This window comes from Sander vitreus, chromosome 17, assembly GCF_031162955.1.
Source record: "Sander vitreus isolate 19-12246 chromosome 17, sanVit1, whole genome shotgun sequence".
In the NCBI taxonomy this organism is placed as follows: Eukaryota; Metazoa; Chordata; class Actinopteri; order Perciformes; family Percidae; genus Sander; species Sander vitreus.
This window is the reverse complement of record NC_135871.1, coordinates 2,134,932-2,162,092: the sequence shown is the minus strand read 5'-3', so window position 1 is coordinate 2,162,092 and position 27,161 is coordinate 2,134,932. Positions and strand designations below refer to the sequence as shown.

The window sequence follows — 27,161 nt, the reverse complement described above, 5'->3', positions numbered from 1 at the left end:
CTCTAGGTACTGTCAGGGCACGCCCTCATACTCTGCTTCTGACTGGCTAGTAGTCCTTACTCTAGGTACTGTCAGGGCACGCCTCATACTCTGCTTCTGACTGGCTAGTAGTCCTTACCTAGGTACTGTCAGGGCACGCCCTCATACTCTGCTTCTGACTGGCTAGTAGTCCTTACCTAGGTACTGTCAGGGCACGCCCTCATACTCTGCTTCTGACTGGCTAGTAGTCCTTACCTAGCTACTGCGCATGTGCGACTCCCAACAAAGATGGAACAGAAGTGAGATGCCTACGGTGGCCGACAGGGGCAAACGCCCTGCAACTTCAGAAAACACACGCAAATAGACAAAACACAAGCAAATTAAGAAAACAGCTTCATTAATTTGACAACACGTGCAGCATTCAGCAAACGTGCTGCAAATACCACAACACAACCAAATACATAAACGCGCTGCAAATATAAAACGATGCAAAAAGAAAAGCACACAAACCCAGAAAACAAATCCAGATTCAGATTACACAACGGAAGTTCTCCAGACCTCTAGAGGGAGCAGCTAGTGGAACAGCTGGATTTTAGACCCCACAGGGAGGGAGAGAGAAAGAGAGAGAGAGAGGGAGAGGGAGAGGGAGAGAGGGAGGGAGAGAGGGAGAGAGAGAGAGAGAGAGAGAGAGAGAGAGAGAGAGAGAGAGAGAGAGGGAGAGGGGAGAGAGAGAGAGAGGGAGAGGGAGAGAGGGAGAGGGAGAGAGAGAGAGAGGGAGAGGGAGAGAGGGAGAGAAGGAGAGAGAGAGGGAGAGGGAGAGAGAGGGAGAGAGAGAGGGAGAGAGAGAGAGAGAGAGAGAGAGGGAGAGAGAGAGAGAGAGGGAGAGGGAGAGAGGAGAGAGGGAGAGAGGGAGAGAGAGCGAGCAACTACATAGACTGTAAATATGAAGTCTATGTTTGAGATATGTTTTCTCTGGTTTGGTGGGTGTGTCTCTCAGGTCAGGTGATACTCATCAGCAGAGACGTCTGTAAACTCGTGGTAATAAAACATTTAAAACTGCATCAGCGTTTAACGTTGACGTTTGTTTGAGCCATATTACATCAGAGGGTTTCATTTCCAGGTCCGAAAGGCGCATCACTGAAGTATAGGCCTCCTCAAGTGGAATATTGTGATTATACAACAACGGTTACCAACAAAATAAGTGATCAATCTGTATTCATATTGTGGAGCAATATAAGATTTTTTTTTCTTTTTTAAACCCTCAAATCACGACTTCTGGTGAGTTTTGGGGAAATAAATAGACAGATTGAGACATGCAATTATGACAAACTATCAACAGATTCAAGGCATCTGCTGTGAAAAAAGATGGAAACTACAAAGCATGATTATTGCAGCACACATACCCAGGGGCGTCGGACTGGGGGGGGGGAAAGGGGACTGATTACCCAGCACATGTGTTGTCAAATTAATGAAGATGTTTTCTTAATTTGCTTGTGTCTTGTCTTTGTGCGTGTTTCCTTAAGTTGCAGGGCGTTTGCCCCTGTCGGCCACCGTAGATGTCTCACTCTGTAGCTAAAACAGAGAGCTCAACACACAGGGTGAAAAGAGGAGCTGCAGCAATGTGCACTACAACAAAGATATGGTGTTTTTTAAAAATTAAACCATGTAAACCTATTCTGATATAACCTCTAAATACAATTATGAACCTGAAAATGAGCATAATATGATACAATATAATACATTAAAAAAAAGCAATCGACGCAGGGTTGTGTGTCGGTGGGAGTGTCACTGAAACGGACCAGTTGTGTGACGTCCTGTTGTGTTATTTAACCCCCCCCCCCCCAATTTAGCATAAGTAGATTTTATGATTCGCAGTAGACTGTACTCGGACGAGTGTTATGGTGTTACGCAAACACGCACGAAAACGGACGTTGGATTTGTTATTCTATCCTCACGTTATGCAGATAGTTGAAGAACCAGTAACGCAAGTACCACGATAATTATTTGATAAGTAACTGTAATGTGATAACTGAGTTATCAACAGTAATGCGTTAAATTACTGTGTTACAGACAAATGTAATCTGATTACAGCGTTACCCCCAACACTGGTGTCCCAACAGGTAACGGCTTGCTACACGTTAATATTGGCATTACATTTTATCAGCAGTGGAAAGTAACTATTAACTGAGTATTTTTATTTTCTCCTACTTTATAGCCTACTTCTACTCCACTGTACAATTCAGAGTCAGCTGTACGTTTTACTTCACTATTTATTTTATAACTTTAGTTAGGCTACTTTGAAGATTCTGATTTATAATACAAACTGTTATCAATAACTACATTGTGATGTATTAAATTGGATAAAGATCCCGTGGTGAAATTCACAAGCCTGCCAAGCCCTTTTTTAATGGCAAAATATGGGTCAAACCATCTGAATGAAGTATTGTGGTGCTGAGATGTCCCGGCCTACAAATTGTATCCTACAGACTAAAGAAAAAATCTTTGTTTGGTACAGATCCTCGCAAAAATCACACTATAATCATTTTAATTTCTTTCAATGTTAATAATTTTCAATGAAAATGCGAATAATGATACAAAAACGATCATTCCCTTCAATATCGTGAATCTTATCGCAATCACAATTAGACATATTGTAATATAAGTAATTACTCTCAATTGGCAGTAACTAGTAATCTATAATGAATTACATTTTGGAAGTACGTTAACTTGCCAGACACTGTTAGCCTATTGATAATGACATTATGTTTCCTGTTCAATCGCCCCGCTGATTCATTTGAAAAGATTTACTTACTGTTGTGATAAAAGACGCTCACGTCCAGCACCATTTCAGAGTGACGACGGAAAGAGCCAATCGCTGTCCAAGAAAACGACAACATTCATGAATGCACCAATGGCTGAGAGGAACAGCGATCTGATGAGGAAGTTGAAGTTGGACTTGTTTTGGTTAGCCACTGAGACTGACTTTTTGTTAACAATGCGACGGTTAAATAACAATTTAGTGGTTAATAAATATTAGTATTTCATATTTTTGGCAATGGGGTCACTGAGGTTCAACGCTGGCCAAGACAATTCAGCGACGGCGGCCGCAGTTGCAGAGGTAACAACTATAACTTAGCCGATGTTCTTAACGTTAGCTATATTAACTTAGTTAACGTTAGCCTATTGGCTAAAACGAATTAGTCAGAGTTTGACTGATCAAGTAACTTAACCTTTAAATATTTTTTCATTATTTTGGTTGCTGACTAGAAGATTGGGGGATTTTTTTTTTAAACTAACGTTACCTTCCGTGTAGGCCAGTGTTCGTTTTCGTCCCAGCAGTCAGAAACATGGGTAATGTTAACGTTACTAAAGTTAGCAGTATGTTAAAATAGAAAGTTAGATTAGGCTAGCTAGCTAGCTAACTTGGGTAACGTTAGCAGGGATGGGCAATAACACACGTTTTAAATTTGTTTTACATAAAGTAATACGGATGATTAGCCGATATCTTAACTCTTGAACCAGTAAGGACTGTCATACTATAACCTACTGTATGTGACGGTCCCAAATTAAGCCTATGAATAAGATTTAAAAATGAATGCTGAAAAAATAAGTCGTAGATTTAAAGTAGCTAGTGACATGGCACATTTTGCACAGCATTATTTACATCCTTTTAAGTAATTAAATCTGTTGAAACATACTTTTTACTGTAGTGATATAGCTACTGTTGTTGTGACTCTGGAAAAAGATTAATGCGTGAACGAAGTACTGCCAAGTGATATAATATGTAATATACACCCAAGTGACACTAGCTAAATACAGTATGTGTGGTTACAGATATCAAAATACAGCATTTGGTCATGGTGGATATTTATGCACCGGAAATATAGCTGGCATTCATAATTAGGTCACAGAATATGGTGGAATATGAAGTCGGTCTGTAAGCACTGCCTACAAATGTGTGAAACGAAAGTGACACATTGGAATCTAATTATACGGGCTGGTTAAGTTAGCTGTATTATGTATCAAAGAACAGTGTTGGGTAAGTTACTTCCAAAATGTACTACATTATAGATTACTAGTTACTGTCATTTGAGAGTAATTAGTTATATTACAATATTACTGTCTCTGAATTGTAATGCTTTACACTACTTTTGCATTACTTTTGAGTTACTTTCAGCAAAATAACAGCGGAAGTTTGACTTGGCAGGTAGCTTGTGAATTTCACCACGGGGTAAATAAAGTCTCCTCTATATCCACTTGAATACAGCATAGATTATTCATAATATTTTGTATAATTAATATGAATATGCAACGTAACTAAAGCTATAAAAAAAAATAGAGAAGTGAAACGTACAGTAGGCAAGGAAGAGAAAATGAAAATACTCAATTAAAAGTACCTTACAGTTGTATTAAAGTACGGCATAGTTACTTCCCACCGTTGATAAAATGCAATGGTATTTACGTGTAGCACGCGGCCGCTGGGGACGCGACTACGGGGAAAGGACGCGCGACAATAACGAGACGGTTGTGATTAGGAAGACTACGGGAAACAAAACGCCACACACGGGACGCGATCCCCGGTCTCCCGGGTGAAAGTCCTGTGTTGTTTGTTTGTTTGTGTTGTATTGTCGGCTTTTTATACTACTCCCTGCCATTTTCGTGCTGTGACCTCGAAATATGCTTCCCATTGAAATACATTACTTCACATTTTCGTGCTGGCCACCACGAGAAAAACGAGAAAAACGTCCCTGTGAACACGTATCAGTAGATTAAATAACGTGACCATTTCACGAACTGCCATGAGACTGGGCTGAACTTTCTGTATGGATCATATGGTATTATGGGTATTTTATCTGCTGAACCGTTGCATTTGGCAAAACAAACTCATTTAATTGACAAATCACACCATGGCTACGCTTTCCTGTCATTTGTTTTCATTTCAAAGAGTAATTAGTTGTATCGTTCAGCCCTAATAAATACCCTGAAATTGTGTCAGAAGCAGCATTGTCCAACAATATTTTCACATTATGCTGTATCATCTTTTAGTCTAATTTGTTTAATATGTAAATAGTTATTGGATTTCTAAATTATCTGATAATGTTATCTGGTCATTTTTTTTACACTACAAGTAAATGCTCGACCTGTGGGAAACACTGGACTGTGGATAGACAGGAAAGAGGGGAGATAGAGGGGATGACACGCAGCAAAGGGCTGCAGGTCGGATTCGAACCCGGGCCCCTGCAAAGAACTCAGCCTACATGGGGTGCACGCTCTTACTGGGTGAGCTAGAGGTCGCCCCACCAAGATTTTTTTCTGTAGAATAGGATTTGTATCCCGGGACGTCCCCCTGCGATTTGGATATTGCTCTATTCCATATTGCGATTTCGATAAAATTGCGATTAATTGTGCAGCCCTACACGGTGCACGCCGTTTGGAGATTGAGCGTGCCCAAGAGAAACGGGAAGCAGCAAGACATTAGTACTGGTTAAAATGTACAGGCAGAAGACAACAAGATGCCAGAAAGACAGCAACAGCATTCTCCAGAAGCCACGCAGAACACCAAGAAGCAGCAAGACATTAGTACATTAATACATTAACTGTATCCACATTTAGTACATGTAGCCATGATTAAAGCCATTTTACTGAAACATGCAAACATGCAGAGCAGCATTAAGCAATGAGACAAAAAAATAAAACAATGTTTCAGTTAGGGACGCCCCGATAGATTGAACGGCGATCATTATCGGTCCATATTTACTAAAAACACGTGATCCGGTGCTCGGCATTAATCTCTTCTAGCCGCCGATGAACTACTACACACATAAAGTTAAACACTCGGCCGAGAGCAACAACTGCGTGTCTGTGCCTGATTGCCTGTTCATGTGAAGTGAAGTCCTCCAGCGGCCTGCCCCCGCACTTGGCCAGAAGCCGCACGTGGTTGCTCAGGCGCGTGCACGGTACTACTTACAAAACATTAGTTGGAGTCGTCACCCAGCGGCGCGTGGTGAGTTTAAGCTCACAACGGAGAGTGAGGAAAAAAGGCTGAAAAGGCGGCACTCAAACGCCAGATAGTAACACAAGCAACGGTGACTAGTAAACGATAACTGTCATCGCCGCATGACGCTCACTTTTTCTCGGCTAAACGCCATAGAGACCACCCCCCTTCTGGGGAGTGTGTCCACCATCATTTCCATTCATTTCTGTAGGAGCAGCCATGCCGTGTCTTCAGGTAGCGTCTCGGGGGAGAAGCGGGGCTTCAGCCTCTCAAAAACCCCACAAAAATCTTTAAAACTAACCGTTGTCGGTTTGAAATAAGGACAGATTCCGCAACTACACAGCCCATTTCTCACATAAAATGTTTTCAGAAACACATTTCGGTGAAATATTTTCGTAAATAAAGAGATCGTATTCCAAACAAGCTGCCATTATGGTGTGTTTTGAAATCCGGGAACAGACGCGTTGTTTAGAATCCCACTTTGTTTCTTGCAGAGCGAGCGGTCGGAGCAGAGGAGAGTTTAACTTTAGTAGCGAAGATATCAGGTGAATACAGCACATGGATGTATAATAAGAACGGTACAGCAGGGTTTGCGGTTTTGTGCACTGTAAGCTGTAGCAGGAAAAGTTAACAACACCCGTTTTCCGGTGCGTTATTGACTTTGAATGTGACGCACCAGAAGAAAAAAATCAAACCCATATTTATCTACTTACAATGGGAAAGAGAGTCTTTCATTAGCAGAATTTCCAGTTCAAAAACTCACATATATGTGCTCATTTGATGTAGGAAAAGGGTATAAGAAACAAGACTGACTTGTGATTCTAATTCATAGGTTTACTAAAGAGTGACACACCATAATATAGCTGGTTACACTGCCGTCTGGTGGAGATCCCAACACACTACAAATATAATATATATATCAGTGTTTAACTAAACAACACGACACAAAAATGATCGGCATCGGCGCTCAATCGGCAGATATTGCTCATTGATGATCATAAATCAGTATCGGAGGCTAAAAACGTGATCGGGACGTCTCTAACGTTAACTGTATCCACATTTAGTACATGTAGCCATGCAAGCAACAAAACACAGCCAAGCAACACCGATTATAGCCATTTTCCTGAAACATGCAAACATGCAGAGCAGCATTAAAGCTACATTGTGTAAGAATTTCTCCCATCTAGTGGTGAAAATTGTATATGACAACCAACTGAATATTACTTTCTAACCCCTCCTCCTACGGTGGCCGAACCCGAAATGATCTCTTAGTATCTCCGTCGTTTACACGCAGCTGTTCTAGCCACTCCAATATTAACTTTGGTCTCGTTGCTTTGCCTGTCCCGTTGTCGTTTTAATTCTCTTTTTCGCTTCCCTGGCGAGTAATCTCCCCCTGGCGTTCGTCACGGTGCCACTGAGTGTGAGAGGGCGAAATGCGGAGGTATGTCCCTCTTTGGCTAAGGTATTTTAAAGATGGAGGCGCTACATGGCTGCAGTCATTCGAGCGACTCGCCCGTATGTATTCTGAATGATTCTGAATGTCAGATTCTACGCTTACGAGAATACTTTGATTAGTTGGTGGAAGTAATTACACATGAATGAGCACATATTTGTGAAAGAACAAAGGCTGTTTTGCTAAGAATCAACTCCAAAAATTACACAATGTAGGTTTAAGCAATGAGAGAAAAAAAAATGTAAATGATGTTTCAGTAGCTTCTTCAACCCAGTGTTTGTGACAGAGTGGTATGTTTGTATGTTTACAGACCAAGTTGGTGTGCCTGGGGTTAAACAACCAGAGCTACATCTGTGAGTCGGGTCACTGCTGTGGAGAGACCCAGTGCTGCAGCTACTACTATGAACTGTGGTGTGAGTTACCCACCTCTTCTTCATTCATTCTGAAGTGTTTGAATGGTTTCTCTTATTGGCTCACAGAACTACGGTGCTCAGCATCAGTGAATACACCCATGCTAAAGTGGACTAAAAAGAGGCATAAAAAACCATCTTTTGGAAATTGATCTTAATGCCTTAATTAAAAAAATGAGGAAAAATCCAATCTTTAAGGACACCAATTTTCTTTGTGAATGAATAATGTATCGTAAATAAATAAATGTTCTTCCTTAAAATACAGGGAGCATAAGTCAGTACACCCCTATGTTCGATTCCCATAGAGGAAGGCAGATTTATATTTTTAAAGGCCAGTTATTTCATGGATCCGGGATACTATGATCCTGATAACGTTCCTTGGCCTTTGGAATTAAAATAGCCCCCCCCCCACATCATCACATACCCTTCACCATACCTAGAGATTGGCATGGTTGTATTTCAGTTAGCCTAATAGCTGGTTTGATTTGCATTGAGAGATGATCTTATGGAAAGTACCCCATGCCAATCTCTAGGTATGGTGAAGGGTATGTGATGATGTGGGGCTATTTTATTCCATACAGTTTATACAATGTGCATTTGCTATATTTGTACTTTATCCAACAAATGTAACCCTGAAAGTAAATGAAGTCTGAAATGCAACAGAAGGGGACGCAGGATGAGGAGCTGATGTTTGATACAGGTCAGAAGTGGTGGAGCCCTGTGTCTAATCTGTCACTTACAATCTGCACGTTTTACTGCTGCTCGGCTGCCTCTCGTTAAAATTGCTCATCAGTTTAGAGAAACCTCTGGTGTTTTTATGTATGGTTTTAATAAAGTTTTTTTGATACAAATAACATCAAAGCCAACCAGTGGCAGTGGCCGAAGTTGAAGAAAGCAGGGCGTCAGATCTCACTATCTTTTCAGCAGTGACATAAGCTACGTTCAGACTGCAGGCACAAGTGCCCCAAATCTGAGTCCAAGTGCTCCAAGAGATCAAGTGACCAGGTCAGACTTCTTCAGAAGTAGTGTGAACACTCAATTCTTGCCCAGGTCAGATTTTTTCAAATCAGATTTAGTCCACTTCCATATGTGGACAACCAGATCTGATTATTTTTTTTTGAACAACCAAGGCGGATTAGAGGCGACTTTTATGTCAATCTGCATCGACATTTGTCACAATTATGCGCCGACGAGAGTCAGCCCTAGACACAGACAGTAACATTAAAAACTTGACTAGGCCTACAACATGGAGAACAGTGATGGAGCAAGTCAATGGAGGGAGAGGGAGGTGTTAGACCTAATTCGTGTATGGGGAGATACTTCAATTCAATCAAAACTAGAAGGATCATACCGTAACCGCTCCGTTTTTGAAAAAATAGCAAACGGGTTAGGCCAAAATAGCCAATTTGGCTCTCTTTCTCTTCATTCTTCTCCTCCTCAGTACCTGTTCATTAATGTCACGGCTTCCATTACACAAACATTTTGAAATAAAAGTGAGAATGCTGACTTCCTCCATAACCTCCCTAACTTTAGTGCAGCAGCGTGCTGCGTCTGATGTCATTGTTATTGTTCTTTTGCGCATGCGGGTCAGTTTGAAACCACAAACAGTTCACACTGGAATCTGATAAGGGCCACATTTTAAAAGGTCATGTCAACAGCCAAACAAAAAATCGGATCTGAAAAAATACGAATTAAGCATTAGGACTTGCGGTGTGAACGTAGCCATTAGGGGTGGTACGGTTCATGAAAAAACATCCAAACCGCTCGGTCCGCTTGTCTCGGTTCGGAGCGCGCGTGCGTGTGTGTGTGCCGCACGGTTCAACGCATGCGCAATGTAGCCTCGTGCCCGTCAGGTGCCCGTATGTGACCTCAGACAGTGTGTTTCCCTTTCGCGCGAAAGAAGAGGTGTGGACAAGTTACCAACCAAACGTACAGCTAAAGACCGTGCAAAACATTTCAGACCGTCCTGCCAACCTGTCTACATTTTAACATCAATGTACTGGAACGTTTTTTCACTCTAAAGTCGCTGAAGCGGCTGCAGTTTAGATCCTGTCGGGTCTCTGCAGCGGGCGGGGCTGCTCAGTTCTCCCCGCGACTGACACACACACACACACACACACACACACACAAACGCACACGCACACGGTGGATGCAGGAAAAAACAGAGATGAGACGTATACAGGAGGACCTGACAGCTACGCTCGTTATTGTAAGTGCAATGATAAGTCCAGTAAGTACTTTATCAAACCGTATGACTGTGTGGCCCAGCCCAGCCCAAGATAGGACATTAACTAATGATGTAAACTGTTTTTATGTTTAACGTATTCTGACTTATTCAAAAGACGGAGCTTTAAGAGTTCCTCTCTTTTTCTTTTAAAGGATACATGTTTGTAAGAGCTACACTGAAGTTGGCAGTTTGATAAATGCAAGTTATTTCAATTGATATTCTGTAATATTTCAATCTTCATGTGCTAAAAAGGCACATAGGTTCCTGTAGATGGCAATACACATTCTCCTTTTTCTGCCAAATAAATGAAAAGCATGTTGAAATCATCAATGTCTTCCCTCTCGCTGTATCAACATCTCAGCTAGCTTTCCTCAGAGATGGTCTCAATAATGTGCTTAAAGTCAAGTCAAATTCAGTTTGTGCATGATTACATGATATAACTATATAATTATGTAATACTGTATCCTACATTGTGGATAATTAAGCTATATAGGCCTATCATATGCTGAAGTATATTTCTGGAGTGTTAAAGATTAAAAGAAAAAATAACAAGAACCGTACAGAACCGAAAACCGTGACCCTAAAACCCAATATGAACCCAACCGTACCAGCCCTAGTAGCCACAGTGTCAAGTTGGCACGGTACAGCTAAGTTCACACTACAAGACTGTTACGGTGGTCAGATCTCTGTACTGTTCACTAGGGTTGGGCATCGTTTGGTTTTTAACGATTCTGATTCCAGTCCTGATTCTTCCTTTAGATTCCAGTTCTCATTGATTCTTGATTCTGATTCTTTGAGGGTGGAGTTGAAACGGGTCACATGCTTATTTCACGAATAAGAGGGAAGTTATATTTTGATCCAATGGTGGGTTGCAGTTTTACCGGGCTTCTCAGCATAAAATAAAGCCAGACTAGAGCGCTGCTTACTGAGCTCCAAGGATGTAACACAACAAGCGCCTGGTCGCTACGGAAACCAGAACTTGCTCATGTTAAATTTGGAACCCGTGATCAGATTTGAAACCAAACCCTCCAAACGATTCCAATAAAGAAACGATTCCGAGGGAATCGTAATTTTTGAAACGATTCCAAGTAGGAATCAGTTCTCGATGCCCAACCCTCCTGTTCACACTACACAACTTGCTGTTTTTGGTTACAACGCTGTCTCTGTCTCTCCTCTGCTCTGCTCTCTGTCTGGGTGTGTCTGTTTGACTCGGGGAAAGGGTGACACACACACACACACTCACACTCACACTGTACCCATCAGAGCAGACAGGCCACAGCGGACAGGATGAAGTTTGCGCTTTGGCTGAATTCCGGCAATTCTGCACCTGCATGGTCAAAAGCTCATTTTGATCAGTTTTCAAATTAAGAATTGAAATCGTGACACCCCCTTCCGATGAGCATGTCTGGTCTCAAAACTACGTTTTGTCACGAAAACACATGCGAGTAGCGACATGGGCCATGACTACCAAGTTATACCAAATGCGAGACAGGATTTTCTTTCAAGCAATCGGCAGAACTTTGCTCGTAGTCATACTTGTTGATGTTAGCGTTGGCACACCTGTGTACAAAATAGCCCGTTTCCTGCCCCCGGCTGAGCGCCGCTACGTTGGAGTTTAACCCGGTGGACGAGAGGGTCGCCTCCCTACGCCTGCGGGTTGTGGGGGGGAAAACTCTGACTGTTGTTTGTGCATATGCACCAAACAAGAGTTCAGCGTATTCGGCCTTCTTGGAGACCTTGAGTGGAGTCCTGCATGGGGCTCCAGTCGGGGACTCCATAGTTCTGCTGGGGGACTTCATCGCGCACGTGGGTAATGATGGAGACACATGGAGAGGCGTGATTGGGAGGAACGGCCTCCCTGATCTAAAACGGAGTGGTTGTTTGTTGTTGGACTTCTGTGCTAGTCATGGATTGTCTATAACGAACACCATGTTCGAACATAGGGATGCTCATAAGTGTACTTGGTACCAGAGCACCCTAGGCCAAAGGTCAATGATCGATTTTATAATCGTTTCATCTGATCTGAGGCCATATGTTTTGGACACTCGGGTGAAGAGAGGGGCGAAGCTGTCAACCGATCACCATCTGGTGGTGAGTTGGGTCAGGGGGTGGGGGAAGACTCTGGTCAGACCTGGTAAGCCCAAACGGGTAGTGCGGGTAAATTGGGAACGTCTGGAGGAGGCCCCTGTCCGACAGACTTTCAACTCACACCTCCGGCGGAGCTTTTCGTGCATCCCTGTGGAGGCTGGGGGCATTGAACCCGAGTGGACCATGTTCAAAGTTTCCATTGCTGAAGCTGCGGTGAGGAGCTGTGGTCTTAGGGTCTTAGGTGCCTCAAGGGGCGGTAACCCACGAACACCGTGGTGGACACCGGTGGTCAGGGAAGCCGTCCGACTGAAGAGGGAGTCTTTCCGGGATATGTTATCCCAGACGACTCCGGAGGCAGTTGCAAGGTACCGAAGGGCCCGAAGGGCTGCAGCCTCTGCCGTGAAAGAGGCAAAGCAGCGTGTGTGGGAGAAGTTCGGAGAAGACATGGAGAAGGACTTTCGGTCTGCACCAAGGTACTTCTGGAAAACCGTTCGCCACCTCAGGAGGGGAGCGGGGAACCATCCAAGCTGTGTACAGTAAGGATGGGATGCTGTTGACCTCAGCTGAGGAGGTAATAGGGCGGTGGAAGGAGCACTTTGAGGAACTCCTAAATCCGACTAATACGCCCTCTATGGTAGAGGCAGAGCTGGAGGATGAGGGGGATTGGCATCAGTTTCCCTGGTGGAGGTTGCTGAGGTAGTTAAACAACTCCACAGTGGCAAAGCCCCAGGAATTGATGAGAAAAAAAAGGGGGGACCAGAGGGTGTGTGCCAATTACAGGGGTATCACACTTCTCAGCCTTCCCGGTAAAGTCTACTCCAAGGTGCTGGAAAGGAGGGTTCGGTCGATAGTCGAATCTCAGGTTGAAGAGGAACAATGCGGATTCCGTCCTGGTCGTGGAACAACGGACCAGATCTTTACTCTCGCAAGGATCCTGGAGGGGAGCCTGGGAGTATGCTCAACCAGTCTACATGTGTTTTGTGGATCTGGAGAAGGCGTATGACCGGGTGCCCCGGGAGATACTGTGGGAGGTGCTGCGGGAGTACGGGGTGAGGGGTCCCTTCTCAGGGCCATCCAATCTCTGTACGACCAAAGCGAGAGCTGTGTCCGGGTTCTCGGCAGTAAGTCGGACTCGTTTCAGGTGAGAGTTGGCCTCCGCCAGGGCTGCGCTTTGTCACCAATCCTGTTTGTAGTATTTATGGACAGGATATCGAGGCGTAGTCGGGGTGGAGAGGGGTTGCAGTTCGGTGGGCTGGGGATCTCATCGCTGCTTTTTGCAGATGATGTGGTCCTGATGGCATCATCGGCCTGTGACCTTCAGCACTCACTGGATCGGTTCGTAGCCGAGTGTGAAGCGGCTGGGATGAGGATCAGCACCTCTAAATCGGAGGCCATGGTTCTCAGCAGGAAACCGATGGAGTGCCTTCTCCAGGTAGGGAATGAGTCCTTACCCCAAGTGAAGGAGTTCAAGTACCTTGGGGTCTTGTTCGCGAGTGAGGGGACAATGGAGCGGGAGATTGGTCGGAGAATCGGCACAGCAGGTGCGGTATTACATTCAATTTATCGCACTGTTGTGATGAAAAGAGAGCTGAGCCAGAAGGCAAAGCTCTCAATCTACCGGTCAGTTTTTGTTCCTACCCTCACCTATGGTCATGAAGGCTGGGTCATGACCGAAAGAACAAGATCCAGGGTACAAGCGGCCGAAATGGGTTTCCTCAGGAGGGTAGCTGGCGTCTCCCTTAGAGATAGGGTGAGAAGCTCAGTTATCCGTGAGGAGCTCGGAGTAGAGCCGCTGCTCCTTTGCGTCGAAAGGAGCCAGTTGAGGTGGTTCGGGCATCTGGTAAGGATGCCCCCTGGGCGCCTCCCTAGGGAGGTGTTCCAGGCACGTCCAGCTGGGAGGAGGCCTCGGGGGAGACCCAGGACTAGGTGGAGGGATTATATCTCTAACCTGGCCTGGGAACGCCTCGGGACCCCCCAGTCGAAGCTGATTAACGTGGCCCGGGAAAGGGAAGTTTGGGGTCCCCTGCTGGAGCTGCTACCCCCGCGACCCGACCCCGGATAAGCGGATGAAGATGGATGGATGGATGGATGGATATTCTTTTTAAAGCTTGGGAATACAACCAGACTAGCTCGTAAAAAATTGTTGAGTGGAAAATCAGGGTAATAATATAATCATAGCTAATAAGGTTAAGTCATGTAGTGTGAACTATGTATGTATATAATAATTATTATACTAATTATTTGTACTCTTTCATGTGTCACAACATGAAAGAGTGATGCAGTTATGAGGTTTGGCTTATTTTGTCAATGAAAAGAATTTAGCAAAAAATGTGTTCATACTTGTTTGCCAGTACCCAAGCTAAGATTTAAAAAGAAAGACATAAAAAAAGACTTTGTACCGTTCGTCAAGATATGTATAAAGCGTGTTTTGGTACATCCCTGCAGGGTTCTGGTTGGTGTGGACTGTGATCATTATCCTGACGTGCTGCTGCATTTTTCATCACTGGCGCTCCAAGCAGCGCTTCCAGCAGCAGCGGCGGCAGAATGAGATCAACCTGATTGCATACAGAGAGGCTCACAACAACTCTCAGCTACCCCTCTATCTCAGTAAGTAGCTGTCTGGTATGCTGCCATTCCACTGCCTCTGCACATTCCACACATGGTTAGTCTCTACCTCTCAGACACACATTATACATGCTCGTACATTGCGCGGGAAATAAAAGATTCTAGCTTGCTGAGCAAGTTGTCCAACTGAACTACCGTTCACTGAGCTGCTCTCTGAACTTGCCGAACCACTGAACTTTCACTCACAAACTCCGTGTACAGCACACAAGACTGTACGTAGGGTCGCGTTTCTACGCCATCATGGCAGCGACCGCCGTGGCCGGTGGCATTATGTTTTCGGGTTGTCTGTCCGTCCTGTTTTTGTCCACGTGATATTAAGTGGCCCACAGAGCGGTGCTCTCGGTAGCCAGTCCGACTATGTTTTGAATGATTTGCGGTGAGGAGGCTAGTGTGCTCGTAAATAATTGTTACGGTTCGGGCACGTATCTGTTTTTTAGACATAACGTTATATGATCCACTAGTCTCGATAGCAGTATCGATAAGCTCGGACCTTATTCATTTTTGGGTTTTGAGACATTTGGAACCGGGTCTAGAAACCCATCCCTACTCATTGTGCAGATAGACACATTTAAAGACATATTCATGTTCATGCTTTATGTTGTCATGGTAATTGTCACATGTTTACAAGGCTGGACATTCAACGAATCAGTCAGTGTGATTGAAGTAGTTTATAAGTAAATAAATATGTCATTCATATAAATGTATGCATCATAGCATACAGGCCTGGCCCACAGCAAAGTTTATGTTTAATCTATCTAATAGTGTGTTGGTCAAACTATACAATACATTGTATTGAATAATACAATGGGTCGATCTATAACCCTCTATTCCCTAGACCACTGGTTCTCAAGCTTTTTTCAATGATGTTCCCCCTTTGAACAGTTTTTTTAAGCCATGTACCCCCTAACCAGCGCAAATAATTTTTGGTAGAAAAAAAAAAGTCTCTATAAAGAGGAAGAATACAGCACTGTCAGCGATAGATTTACTAAACACCAGCCTTGGACCTGGAGAACATTTGAATGATGATGAGAAAAGACGGTAGAAAGAAGGAAGGAAGGCAAGAATAGGTCGGAAATAGTAATAAAAACTTAGAAAAAAACCACAGTAGAAAGAAGGAAGGCAACACTGGGACGACACAAGTGACAAAAATTCAAATAAGCGACAAACTTTGAAAAAAGTGACAAAAACGTCAAAGAAAAAAGACAAAAGTAAGGAAGAAAGGCAAGAATAGGTCAAAACAAACGACAAAACCTTCAAGAAAAGGTGACAAACTTCAAAAACAGAGACAAAAACTTGGAGAGAAAAAAGACAGAAGTAACTACAGTTTTGTAACTGAAAAACATTTTGCAAAAAACATTACGTACCCCCTGCAGTCCTCCAAAGTACCCCTAGAGGTACACGTACCGCCATTTGAGAAACACTGGCCTAAAGTAGAGCGAGCGGGTTTATTTAATTTGGGGAGATTTTGATATCGCAGCAGCGCTAATCATTACAGCACCGCTGGATGCATATAAGGGAAACGCTGTGTCATCTTTCATACTCGTCTGTATTGTTTTCTCCCCAGGATTCTTGCCCACGTACCTGCTGCCAGCCTATGAAGAGGTGGTTGGCCGTCCAGTCACGCCTCCTCCTCCTTACACCCCTCTTCAGTCAGCACCTCCACCCACAGAGCCACCCGAGGAAGCTCCTTGCCCCCACTCCGCAATCTCCGTCCCCAGTGATGCTGATGCAGCGCTCCCTGCTGCTCCAGAGGTCACGCAGCAGAGCCACCCTCACAGTGCTCACAACCCCAACAAGGACTCGACACCGGGCAGGTACCGGCGCTTCACAGGGGATTCTGGGATCGAAGTGTGCGACGGCCACGAACAGTGGGATCAGCACAGCCTTTTAGAAAGAGGAGATGAGACGGACGAAGAGGGCGCGGGGCAAACGGAGGAGCCATGTGACGGCTGTGGTCCCGAGACCTTTGAACACAGCCATATTAGTGGTGCAGTCATTCATGAAGACCGAGATGGACACACAGCTGCGGACACAGAGCCACAGTCTCTTAGCTAATCCAAAATAATATCTTTAACAAAACTCATCATACCATTAGTGCTCAGGGGTTAGGGCTGTTTGTACAAGTGTACGTTTGACTAACACCAGCGTGTGTGGCAGGCCTGGAGACAAATTAAAAGTTTGACTAAATATTTGAACAATTTCCAAAAGAATGTAAAGCCATTATGCAACTTAGGGGCCCTATTTTAACGTTCTGAGGTCACGGCGTGAAGCGCCTGGCGCAAGTGTGTTTAGGGCGTGTCCGAATCCACTTTTGCTAGTTTGACGGCGGAAAAAAGGGTCCGTGAGCCAGGCACATGGTTCAAAAGGATTGTACTTAGTGTCTTCATTAATCAGAGGTGTGTTTTGGGCGTAACATGCAATCAACCAATCAGAGATCATCTCCCATTCCCTTTAAAAGCCAGGCGCGTTTGGACCTTGGAGCATTGCTGTTATGGATGGAGGATTTGCACCGTAATCTTGTTATTTGTATTCTTCTGCATGTGTGTGTGCTGCTGTGCGTCCCTGTGTGTGTAACAAGCATAGTGTGCGCGCTGTGCACGAGTCTAGGAGCATTTTACTAATGCTCTGTTAAAATAACAATGAAATGCGCGATCACTTTCCGCTGCCTCAAGATAGCAATACGCCCAGAATGCACCTGAACACACCTCCCTGTGAGACCAGCACGCCCATGGGCGCTCAGATGGGCGCAGGTGCATTTGCTATTTAAACAACGTGTGCGCCGGACAGGGCTTTGCGCTGCGCCGGGTGCGAGATAGGACCCTTAAAGTGTGTTTTTTAACCACGCTCCGCCCCGTTTGGCCAGTTGCTCATGTTGATGAGCTGTCTGCCGTTAAATGTTTCCTGCCAGGAGGCAGCACTGATACTTGTGTTTTTTTTCATACATGTTGTTTATAGCTTTGTTCAAAGGTTCTTTGAGACACAGAGCCCCATGTAACTTAAGGGGCTGCGGCTCCGTCACTGACTGTAGACTGTAGCCACCTCCAAAGATTCCTTTTTGACTGTGGCTTAGACGCTGATACTGATACATCTGTGACGAGCTGTAGTCAGCCTGCTGTCTAGTGGTAGCTCTCTCTTAAACTCTCAGGTCGTAGGAGGTCATTAATGAGCAGGACTACTTTAGCATCCATGTAATAAAGTACTTCAAGTTGTCAGGTATTTAGCCAAAAACAGACAATCGTGGCCGGTTATTGGATCAGTTTCTGGATAGATTTCCCACAAACATTATTGTATCATGTATATCGTTATCATGATCTAAAATGACATGTATTGCACAGGTGGGTTGTATCCATTCCGTCCACTCCTAACAGCCGTGGTTTAGAACAAGTTCAGTTGAACTGGTCATTTCACCGCCGTGCCACGTTTGCAGGGATTGCCTTGTCCAAACAAGCACAGGTTTAGCCGAACAGTGTCAAAACTGCAGCCACACAGGAACGCCACATACCAACATTGTGTAGTTATGCTGTACATTAAGTGATCAACTCACCTGTCAACAACTTTGCATATTGGACTCTGGTTTCTTCAGCTATTTGCGGGCCTCTCCCAGTATGTGAAATAATCAATAACCTCTGACGATCTATATAGTATCATGACCTGCCTTCAGTGGAGACAGTGTGCAAACCAAACCCAAAGCCATGATCCAGTCTGTGCGATAAAGCAGATTACAGTTTGTCTTAACACTGTTGCAAATGAATTGGCATGTCCTTGTTTACTGGAACTCGCTCATAAAATCAGGGTTTATTGCAAAATATCCATCTAGAAAATTCATGGTGACATCTGTAACTTTCTGAATGTCTTGTCCCTATATAAATGTTCTTTATAAAAGTGATTGATTTGAAGACATACTGAACTCCAGCATGTTTGGTTCTGTAGTAAATGATCCGTGTTCTTCTGATAATCATTAGGCCGTGTATAAGTCTTCAGTCAGCTGTCACACTGGTGTTGTATGAGATGCCATAGTGCCATCACGTGTAGCCTTATATAACCTTTGAGTAGAGAATATTTAGGTGATCTTCCTCATACTGTAGCTCTGAAGTCTCCTTGACTTGTACTCAGTGTACTCAACGATAGATTCATCATTTAATTCATGTTATATCATGCAGGATTTGTGTTGTGCACATATGAGATCTGGGTTAATACCGCAACAGTCACCAAACTATTGCTATGTAAAGAAGAATTTCTGAACATATTGCCATCTGTGTGTTTTTCTGAAAGCACACGCAAGTTTGGAGAGTTGCTTGTAATCAGAGAGAGAGAGAGAGAGTGTGTGTTCAAAGGGACAGACTGATTATGGTGCAGCTAGAGGATACACTCCATGTAGAAATGTGTCAGTGACACAGACCTTCCAGTGCACTGAGGGAACTTCTCTCCAATTGAGTCAGTTGAGCACCTTTCCACATACGCAGCCTTAGACAGTGGTGCAACACTCTGTATTTATGCTCTTTAATATCTGCTGAATGAAATTATATTTTTCTGTCACATTTTGTATGAAATATGGTTATTAAAAGTTATTCAGATACATGGCTCCTAGTCTATATCCTCAACGTTCCACTTCCGGGATTGCGCCATTGTCGACGAAAATTCCGTCGAATTTCACTCATTTAGGCCGGACATCCGTTACCTTCCTCTTCCTTTGGTTTCTGAGGACTGTGGTTAACTGCTCCTCAGATCTCTACTGGGTAGTGTGAATTGTATCACCTGTTTTTAATTTAGACACAGGAAGATCTTTTTCAGTGCGCAGTAAGACCGTGCAGCTGTGCTGATTCAGTGTTTCAGCAGACATTTTGTAAGTGTGTTCACGATGAAGCTCGTTCTGCTCCTTGTTCTCCTCCCAGGTAACGTTCACTCATTAATCACATTATCAGTGACTTCATGTAAAAGTGATCAAAGTGATTAATAGAAGAGCAAAAACTGTACGTTTGACGAGGTTTGAACTCAACCGTTTTGTGACCGTGTGCATTTATTAGTAGTAGTAGTAGTAGTAATAGTAGTAGTAATAATTATCTTTCATCAGTCAGTTCTGTCATCTATTTTCTCCAATAGTTCCTTGTTTATTTGTAACAGATTTGTCCTCTTCATTTTTGTACTTTTTCTTTTGAAAGAGACTCATTTTTAATATCACTTATAATTACTAATGTATTTTGGAAAGTTATTTGTCAAAGTCAATAAGAGTGGTTTCTTTTTCAATAAACAAACTAAAGTAACATCTGAACAGTTGCAGCTCAACACCACCAGATACCAGCTGTCTGTACTTCCATTTCTGTCAGATCAGTTCAGTCTTTATCATCTCGTGTGGGACATTGTGACTTTCAGCTCAGCAAAAACAGAACAGAAATGTAACTTAGAGTCAAAAAACAGTAAAAACAAATGAAAGCAGATTAGAACATGTAAGAATAGCAGAAGTTAGATGTTAGCTTCAACACAAAGTGGGACCTTATATTTACCGTGTCTGTTTTTGTCTTCACAGTTAGTGAATGTGACAGCAGCACATTTGTTGGTCGAACAGGCGAAGATGTCACTCTGTCCTGTAAGTATGACATCACATACTACAAAGCACTGCCGGTTTGTTGGGGTCGAGGACAAATACGATGGTCAGGCTGCAACAACCAGCTCATCTCTACAGACGGACATAAAGTGAAAGAAGAAACCAGAGTTTCCAGTAGGTATAAGTTACTGGGACGACTGGGGGATGGAGATGTTTCTCTGACCATACTGAACATCTCAGAGACGGATGCTGGACATTACGTGTGCAGAGTGGAAATCCCCGGATGGTTCAATGATGACCAACTTCACTTCATTTTGATTGTTGAGAGAGGTGAGAAATTATTATTTTAAAGAGCCCCTATTATACTCCTTTTTAGCGTCATATTTGTACTCTCTCAAAGCATGTAAAAAACATCATGGGCGCCTGGTTAGCTCACTTGGTAGAGCGGGCACCCATATATAGAGGTTTACTCCTAGACACATCGGCCGCAGGTTTGACTCTGACCTGCGGTCCTTTGCTGCATGTCATTCCCTCTCTCTCCCCTTTCATGTCTTCAGCTGTTCTATACAAATAAAGGCCCAAAAAAAAAAAAACATATGATTCTCATACTGCCCATTGCTGCAGCTCATCTTCCTGAAAAGCCCAGTCTGCTCTGATTGGTCAGCTGGTCAACCAAATTCAAACAAGCCACTGGGTGGGCTGTGCTTGCTCAGGCAGCACCAATGGGCAGCACATATGATAAACTGGGCTGGCTTTCTCAATCAGTGACATCACTAATGGAGGAATTTCAAACAGGAATGTGAGCGAGGCGTTTTAGGCAGTTGAGAAAAAGTGCTGTCTGTGGGAGAGAAAGCTGCATTTGGAGTGAAATGTGTTTTTTTGTACTTTATACATCTATTACATACACAAAAAACTATATAGTACACTAAAAGACGGGAAAATACAAAAGAAACGCATAATAGGGTCTCTTTAATAACAAAAAGGGGAATTGTATCAGAAAAGTTAGCAGTTAGTATTGAAGGATTTAGATAAGTTGGATTCTCCATCAGAATATAAAGAGTCACAGCTGGACAGGACTGGAGAGGAGAGCTCCAGGATATCCAATTTTTTTTTATTTTACCTTTATTTAACCAGGAAAAGACTCACTGAGATTAAAAATCTCTTTTTCAAGACCGTCCTAGGCAAGCCAGGCAGCAGTACAACCACACATACAGTACAAACAAACATAAAATACACAAAAACACCAAAAACAAAACTGAAACAGCAAATCCCTCAAAGTCAACCAGAATCCTAAACACATCAGGCAAAACATCTGCAGCCAGATGTGGCGTCCTCCAAGTCAATCATCATCCTCTTAAAAGCGACCAATGAGACCAGCTCAGTACGTTTCATGGATTTCTGTAACTTGTTCCAGGCAGAGGGAGCAGTAAACTTAAAGGCCTTTCCATCAACAATATCTCTCAATCAGACCACTTGTAAATGAAATCACAAAAATGAATCGACCAAGGCAAATAAACAAAAGAAACAAAATGGTAAAATAACCGTAGAAAACAGTGACTGGACTGGTCCCCCTTTGAGAAAACAAACAAAACACATTAGTGGCCAGTCACAAGGTTACCGTGTCTTGCAAATAAAGGAGTAAAATATAAGCCTACTTTGTAAGGACACAACAAACTCCTATAGCAAAGTTAATGCGGTAGGAAGGAATTTCCAAAGCAGTATTTTCCACAGCCACAGCAGCTCATTAGTAGTCAGTGGTAAACTGAAAAATACAATGAAACTTAACTTTAAAGAAACTACAGGTTGAAGAACATCCTATAAAAGTAGCGCACGTCGTGCGGTGGCATAAGCAACACAGAAGGATAACATTTAGCTGAGCCATAGAGGGTTTTCACCGACGTCACGTTCTGGGCGGTAACCTGGATGGGCGGCCATATTGGAGGCACTCGGTGTAAAGAACTGAATGGAGTAATGGAGTATTGTGCACTTTGGATACTTTAATACTTTATGTCTAAACAACAGAAAAGCTCATCAAAACGCGTCCAAGATGCAAAGGCATGGAAGGACTTTTTTTCCCTCGTAGATCCTGGTTGAGCTTTGCCAACTAAGCGCCTCCTTTCCTCTGATAACTTCTGGCATTCCTCTCCCTGGTTTTTAATAACTTTTGGAAGTCGATAATATTCCAAATGTTTTTCTCGGTCTGACCTATTGGTACAACCTAAAACACGGCAATAATGAACCATTTTCCTTGACGCCGTTTGGGATCTACTTCAGTGCCTGTGCTTTGTTGTGATGCGGAGTACCTCCAACATGGCGAGTTTGGGTCTGATGACGCGTCGTGAAAACCCTCTATTGATTGCTACCACGTACGGCTAAAACAGCTGATAGGCATTACCGTCAATTTGCTCCAGTTCCCTCTATGAAGGACGGGAACTTGCTTCTGGCTATAACCCTAGTGGGACCAAAATCATAAATCAACCTTAAGCTGTACTTGTGCTTCCATCCATCCATCCATCCATCCATCTTCGTCCGCTTATCCGGTGTCGGGTTGCGGGGGGAGCAGCTCCAGCAGGGGACCCCAAACTTCCCTTTCCTGGGCCACATTAACCAGTTCCGACTGGGGGATCCCGAGGCGTTCCCAGGCCAGGTTGGAGATATAATCCCTCCACCTAGTCCTGGGTCTTCCCCGAGGCCTCCTCCCAGCTGGACGTGCCTGGAACACCTCCCTAGGGAGGCGCCCAGGGGGCATCCTTACCAGATGCCCGAACCACCTCAACTGGCTCTTTTCGACGCAAAGGAGCAGCGGCTCTACTCCGAGCTCCTCACGGATAACTGAGCTTCTCACCCTATCTCTAAGGGAGACGCCAGCTACCCTCCTGAGGAAACCCATTTCGGCCGCTTGTACCCTGGATCTCGTTCTTTCGGTCGTGACCAGAGGTGAGGGTAGGAACGAAAACTGACCGGTAGATCGAGAGCTTTGCCTTCTGGCTCAGCTGTCTTTTCGTCACAACGGTGTGATAAATACTTGTGATTGCTGCCCGAATTACCGCAGCCAAACATTGCGTACCTGCACGACAGGAGAAGCCACACAACATGGTGCGCTCAGGGAGAGGTAATTAAGGGACTAATGACTGAACCTGGTAAGCTTTTTATCACTTCCTGATTGGCAACAGGTCACATGACCACGTGATGCGACTACATGCACAAATCAGCTGGTTTCCCACATGATCAATGTTATTGATATAGAGGATGAATAGCAGTGGCCCCAAAGATGCATTCAATCAGCTTCTCCTCCAGTTTTTTCTGTAGTCAAACAGCGGTGGGCAACATATTTGGGGTCAGAGTAACATTTGTTTCTGATGGAGACTGATGATCTTTACTGGTGTTGCACATGTCAATGCTACACTGCTTTCCGTTTCAGCTCCAGAGACGACCACGTCAACATTTACAGAAGGTATAACACAAACACAAAGAGAGTGAATGATGGTCGAGCAGGAGGATTCATTCACAGTTTGAACTCTGACTGTTAAAAGTGTTGTTAGTGAAGACCAATCTGTTCATATTGAGCTTTAATTATAGATTTATAATTATAGAATCGATTTTAAGGTAATGTTACTTGTTTTTAAGGCATTATATGGATTTATATATTGCTGATCTCCTAACCTAAGATGGTCTAATCAGTTCCTTTTAGCTATTGAACAGTCTCGGATGAAAACAAACAGAGATCGTGCCTTCTCCGTTGTGGCCCCGAGACTCTGGAACAAACTTCCCATTCACATTAGGTCCTCCTCTACTGCCGAGATCTTTAAGTCTCGTCTTAACAGACATTTTTATTCTATGGCGTATGATTTAGTTTGGGGACATTTGTATAGAAGTGTGTTGTTTGTATGATGTTCATTGTGTCTATATTTGTATTGTCTTCCTTTGTTTTTATAGCATAATATAACTTTGCACAGCACTTTGTTCAGCCTAGTTTGGTTTTAAATGTGCTCTATAAATAAATTGACCTGATTTGACTTTAAACTCTAGATCAGAACCCCATGAACAGTGGCTATATCTATTTTTATACCTTCATCATGACTTGCACTAAAAACATCTGCTTTCATTGCCTTGTCCTGCAGGTCTGACAACCTTACCTCTCCTCACCTCCTCCCCCAGCATCGTGGCTGAGGTAAGAGTGAACGACTTCCTGTGTGAAAATATTGTTGTGGTTACCTTAGAAATAACTTCAGACTAACAGCTAAAGGTGAAAACTGTTAACACAATCTGCAGCTGAAACAAGTTACTTTCAATAGCTGGGTCAATTTTGGACAAATTCAGTAACCCTGACGTTTTATTTAAGAATCGTTTACATTTTTGCTTCCACTCTGATTCACACCTCTTTAAAGAGTATGGTCGAGACCTGCTCTGTATAAAAAAATGTCTTTGAGATAACTTCTGTTACGATTTGATTCTATAGAACCAGTCAATTTGAAAGTCGTTTACAATAACTTCTGGTAGAAAATCACTGCGTCATATACAATTTAACATAAATGATTCCCATTATTATTTCAATTATCTAAATGCAAGACTGATGCTTTCATATTTCATTAACAACAACACTTTTTGCTCATGTTAGGTTGGAGACCTAATTTACCTTTTGGACCACAGACTAAAGAAAATGACTGGTGACTAGTTTTGGTTTTCTGAGCAAAGCCACACAGTACATAAAGTAACTTTAGATAGGTCTGACCTCCGTGTTTACCTTTTATATCTTTAGACGTTACAGTTATGGCTGAAAATGACAACAGAAATAACAACGCATTCTCACTCCCATCACTTAAAATACGGACGCTAGGTCAGGTGCCTGTGGCGTTGTTATTGACGCTAAAAGTCTCCTTTAGCGTCAGATCTAAACGCGCTTTATTTAAACGTGCTTGGTCGGGACTATTGGTGTCACTTTTGACGCAGTTAGGTTAAGGAAGGAAAAGGTCGTGGGTGGGCTAACGTTTTAATGAACACGGGAAGAACTGGGACAGTTGGGTTTAGTAAAAGAAGAACGGAGTCCTGTGTTGTCTGACCCGTGCACCAGCCAAACCAATCTCCAACCTCCCTATGCAGATTTTCGGGGCTTTCATTCTACTCGCTATCATAGTCGCGTCGTATCTGACGCTGACAGCCACTGCCCAAACGTCCGTATTTTACGAGTTTGGAGTGAGAACGGGTTGGGAATAAACAAGTTTGCCGCTTTCACATATCTCCGCAATTCAAATCAACTGCCAGTTGTTCACACAGAGGTGATTGTTGTTGTTAGCGCTACGTCGCGGTCTACTGTATATGACTTGACTTGACTTGACTCTTCTCCATGGCAACAGCAGGCATTACGACCCATCCGACCCCCCAAACTAACGGACAAAACTGTATTTCTCAGAAAAAAAACCCCGTGTAAATAATGCAAACTTGTGGTCATGATATAAACATTATGACATTACCCATTTATGTTCAGTTATATCGATGATACAATTTAAAGAAAAATAAATGAATGAAGAAAAACACTTAGCAACATTTAGTGCTAATGTTAACAGCTTTTACTTTCTTAACAGCTCGATGGTTCCTTCCAATTATTGAATATGATAAAGGGACAGGCAGCTTGAATCACTAATGGTTGATAGCTAAATTAAAGGGGAAAACACCTTGTATCAACGTTTGTAAGATTAACAGGAAGATGTTTTCCAGACAGCAGCTTGTCTTGTAGTGATCCCAGCTATCAACTGATCACTGTTGACGCTGTTTCTACAACAGTTGTATCCTCTTTTACTGTTGTTAGACTTTAAATTTCACTTTAAGATTGTTGTTGATGTAAAGTGTGTGTGTGTGTGTGTGTGTGTGTGTGTGTGTGTGTGTGTGTGTGTGTGTGTGTGTGTGTGTGTGTTTCTACAGGAGAGCAGCAGTGTGAATGAGGTTCTGCTGTGTGTTCTGTTTGGGTTGGTAGCTTCGTCAGCAGTCGTCATCGGTAAGTACAACAGTCATTCTCATGGTCATTCTCAACAATGGAAGAGCTCATGTGGGCTCATAAGTTTGTACTTACTATATGTTTACATTGGATTACACTTTACTTGAAGGTATCTACATAATAGTGACATGACACTGTCATGAACGTGTCATAAACATCATAAACAAGTCATAAACTTTCATGACATAACGCTTCTTTTAGTGTCATTCTGTTTTGTCATGACAAGTTATGTTTAGGGTTAGAGTTAGGGTTCATGTGTCATGACTGTGTCATGTCACTCTTATGTAGATACCTTCAAGTAAAGTGTTACCTTACATTGTCCTAATGTTCCCAGGCTACAATAAGTGCCACGTTATATAGTTTTTTTTTCCAGGAATCATCCTATTAGATCATTATGAAATTTCGAAATAAGATCATTATGAAATTAAAGGAAAAAAACTAATGATTGAAAACGATGAGTAAAAATGTATTTGTTCTGTCTTTCAGCCATCAGCAGCAGCAGCAGGTCAACAGTTTGGACCAGTTCACCACTCTGCACCTCCAGAGTCAAGGTTCTGTATGCTTGTACCCTGACTGGTCCAGCTTTGCCGACATCGCGTTTTGACATCTCCCGTTATTCAGACTCTGATTGGAACAACTTCAAGTTACGCCCCCTTCGCCAAGTCACGTCCCTCTCTTGCAGTCCACAGACAGACCCTTTTCCTCCATACTGGACTGTATGTTATTATAAGATGTGTAGCTCAAATCAAGCAGTCTGATTGGTTCATAACCATGGTATAGTAACCGTATACTATAATGATAGTTGCTGTATTTATGGCGCTTTTCCATTACATGGTACCTGCTCGACTCA

At 43.3% G+C, this 27,161-nt stretch overlaps 2 protein-coding genes across 3 annotated transcripts; both read left to right on the top strand.

The window, feature by feature from the left end:
• Positions 1–2,892: 2,892 nt before the first annotated feature.
• Positions 2,893–19,353, top strand: wbp1la (WW domain binding protein 1-like a). Of its 2 annotated transcripts, none has more exons than XM_078272559.1 (4): positions 2,893–3,097; positions 7,738–7,840; positions 14,598–14,759; positions 16,342–19,353. In XM_078272559.1, the coding sequence occupies exons 1-4, from the start codon at positions 3,035–3,037 to the stop codon at positions 16,830–16,832; spliced, it is 819 nt and encodes a 272-aa protein (XP_078128685.1). In that variant the 5' UTR covers positions 2,893–3,034; the 3' UTR covers positions 16,833–19,353. The 2 variants fall into 2 exon arrangements, with proteins under 2 accessions (XP_078128685.1, XP_078128684.1); XM_078272558.1 differs by lacking the exon at positions 2,893–3,097 and adding an exon at positions 5,151–5,259.
• Positions 18,095–27,161, top strand: LOC144532767 (uncharacterized). Its single transcript, XM_078273703.1, has 6 exons — positions 18,095–18,112; positions 20,232–20,649; positions 23,741–23,773; positions 24,441–24,490; positions 26,239–26,311; positions 26,798–27,161. The coding sequence occupies exons 1-6, from the start codon at positions 18,095–18,097 to the stop codon at positions 27,067–27,069; spliced, it is 864 nt and encodes a 287-aa protein (XP_078129829.1). The 3' UTR covers positions 27,070–27,161.

Bases quoted from the DNA above. Each gene is read 5' to 3' on its own strand.
- LOC144532767 (XM_078273703.1), top strand. The intron at 20,650-23,740 runs GTGAGAAATTAT...TTTCCGTTTCAG, and splicing joins CATTTTGATTGTTGAGAGAG to CTCCAGAGACGACCACGTCA. The intron at 23,774-24,440 runs GTATAACACAAA...CTTGTCCTGCAG, and splicing joins CACGTCAACATTTACAGAAG to GTCTGACAACCTTACCTCTC.
- wbp1la (XM_078272558.1), top strand. From the start codon at position 5,173: ATGACACGCAGCAAAGGGCTGCAGGTCGGATTCGAACCCGGGCCCCTG. The intron at 5,260-7,737 runs GTGAGCTAGAGG...GTATGTTTACAG, and splicing joins GGGGTGCACGCTCTTACTGG to ACCAAGTTGGTGTGCCTGGG. The intron at 7,841-14,597 runs GTGAGTTACCCA...ACATCCCTGCAG, and splicing joins CTACTACTATGAACTGTGGT to GGTTCTGGTTGGTGTGGACT.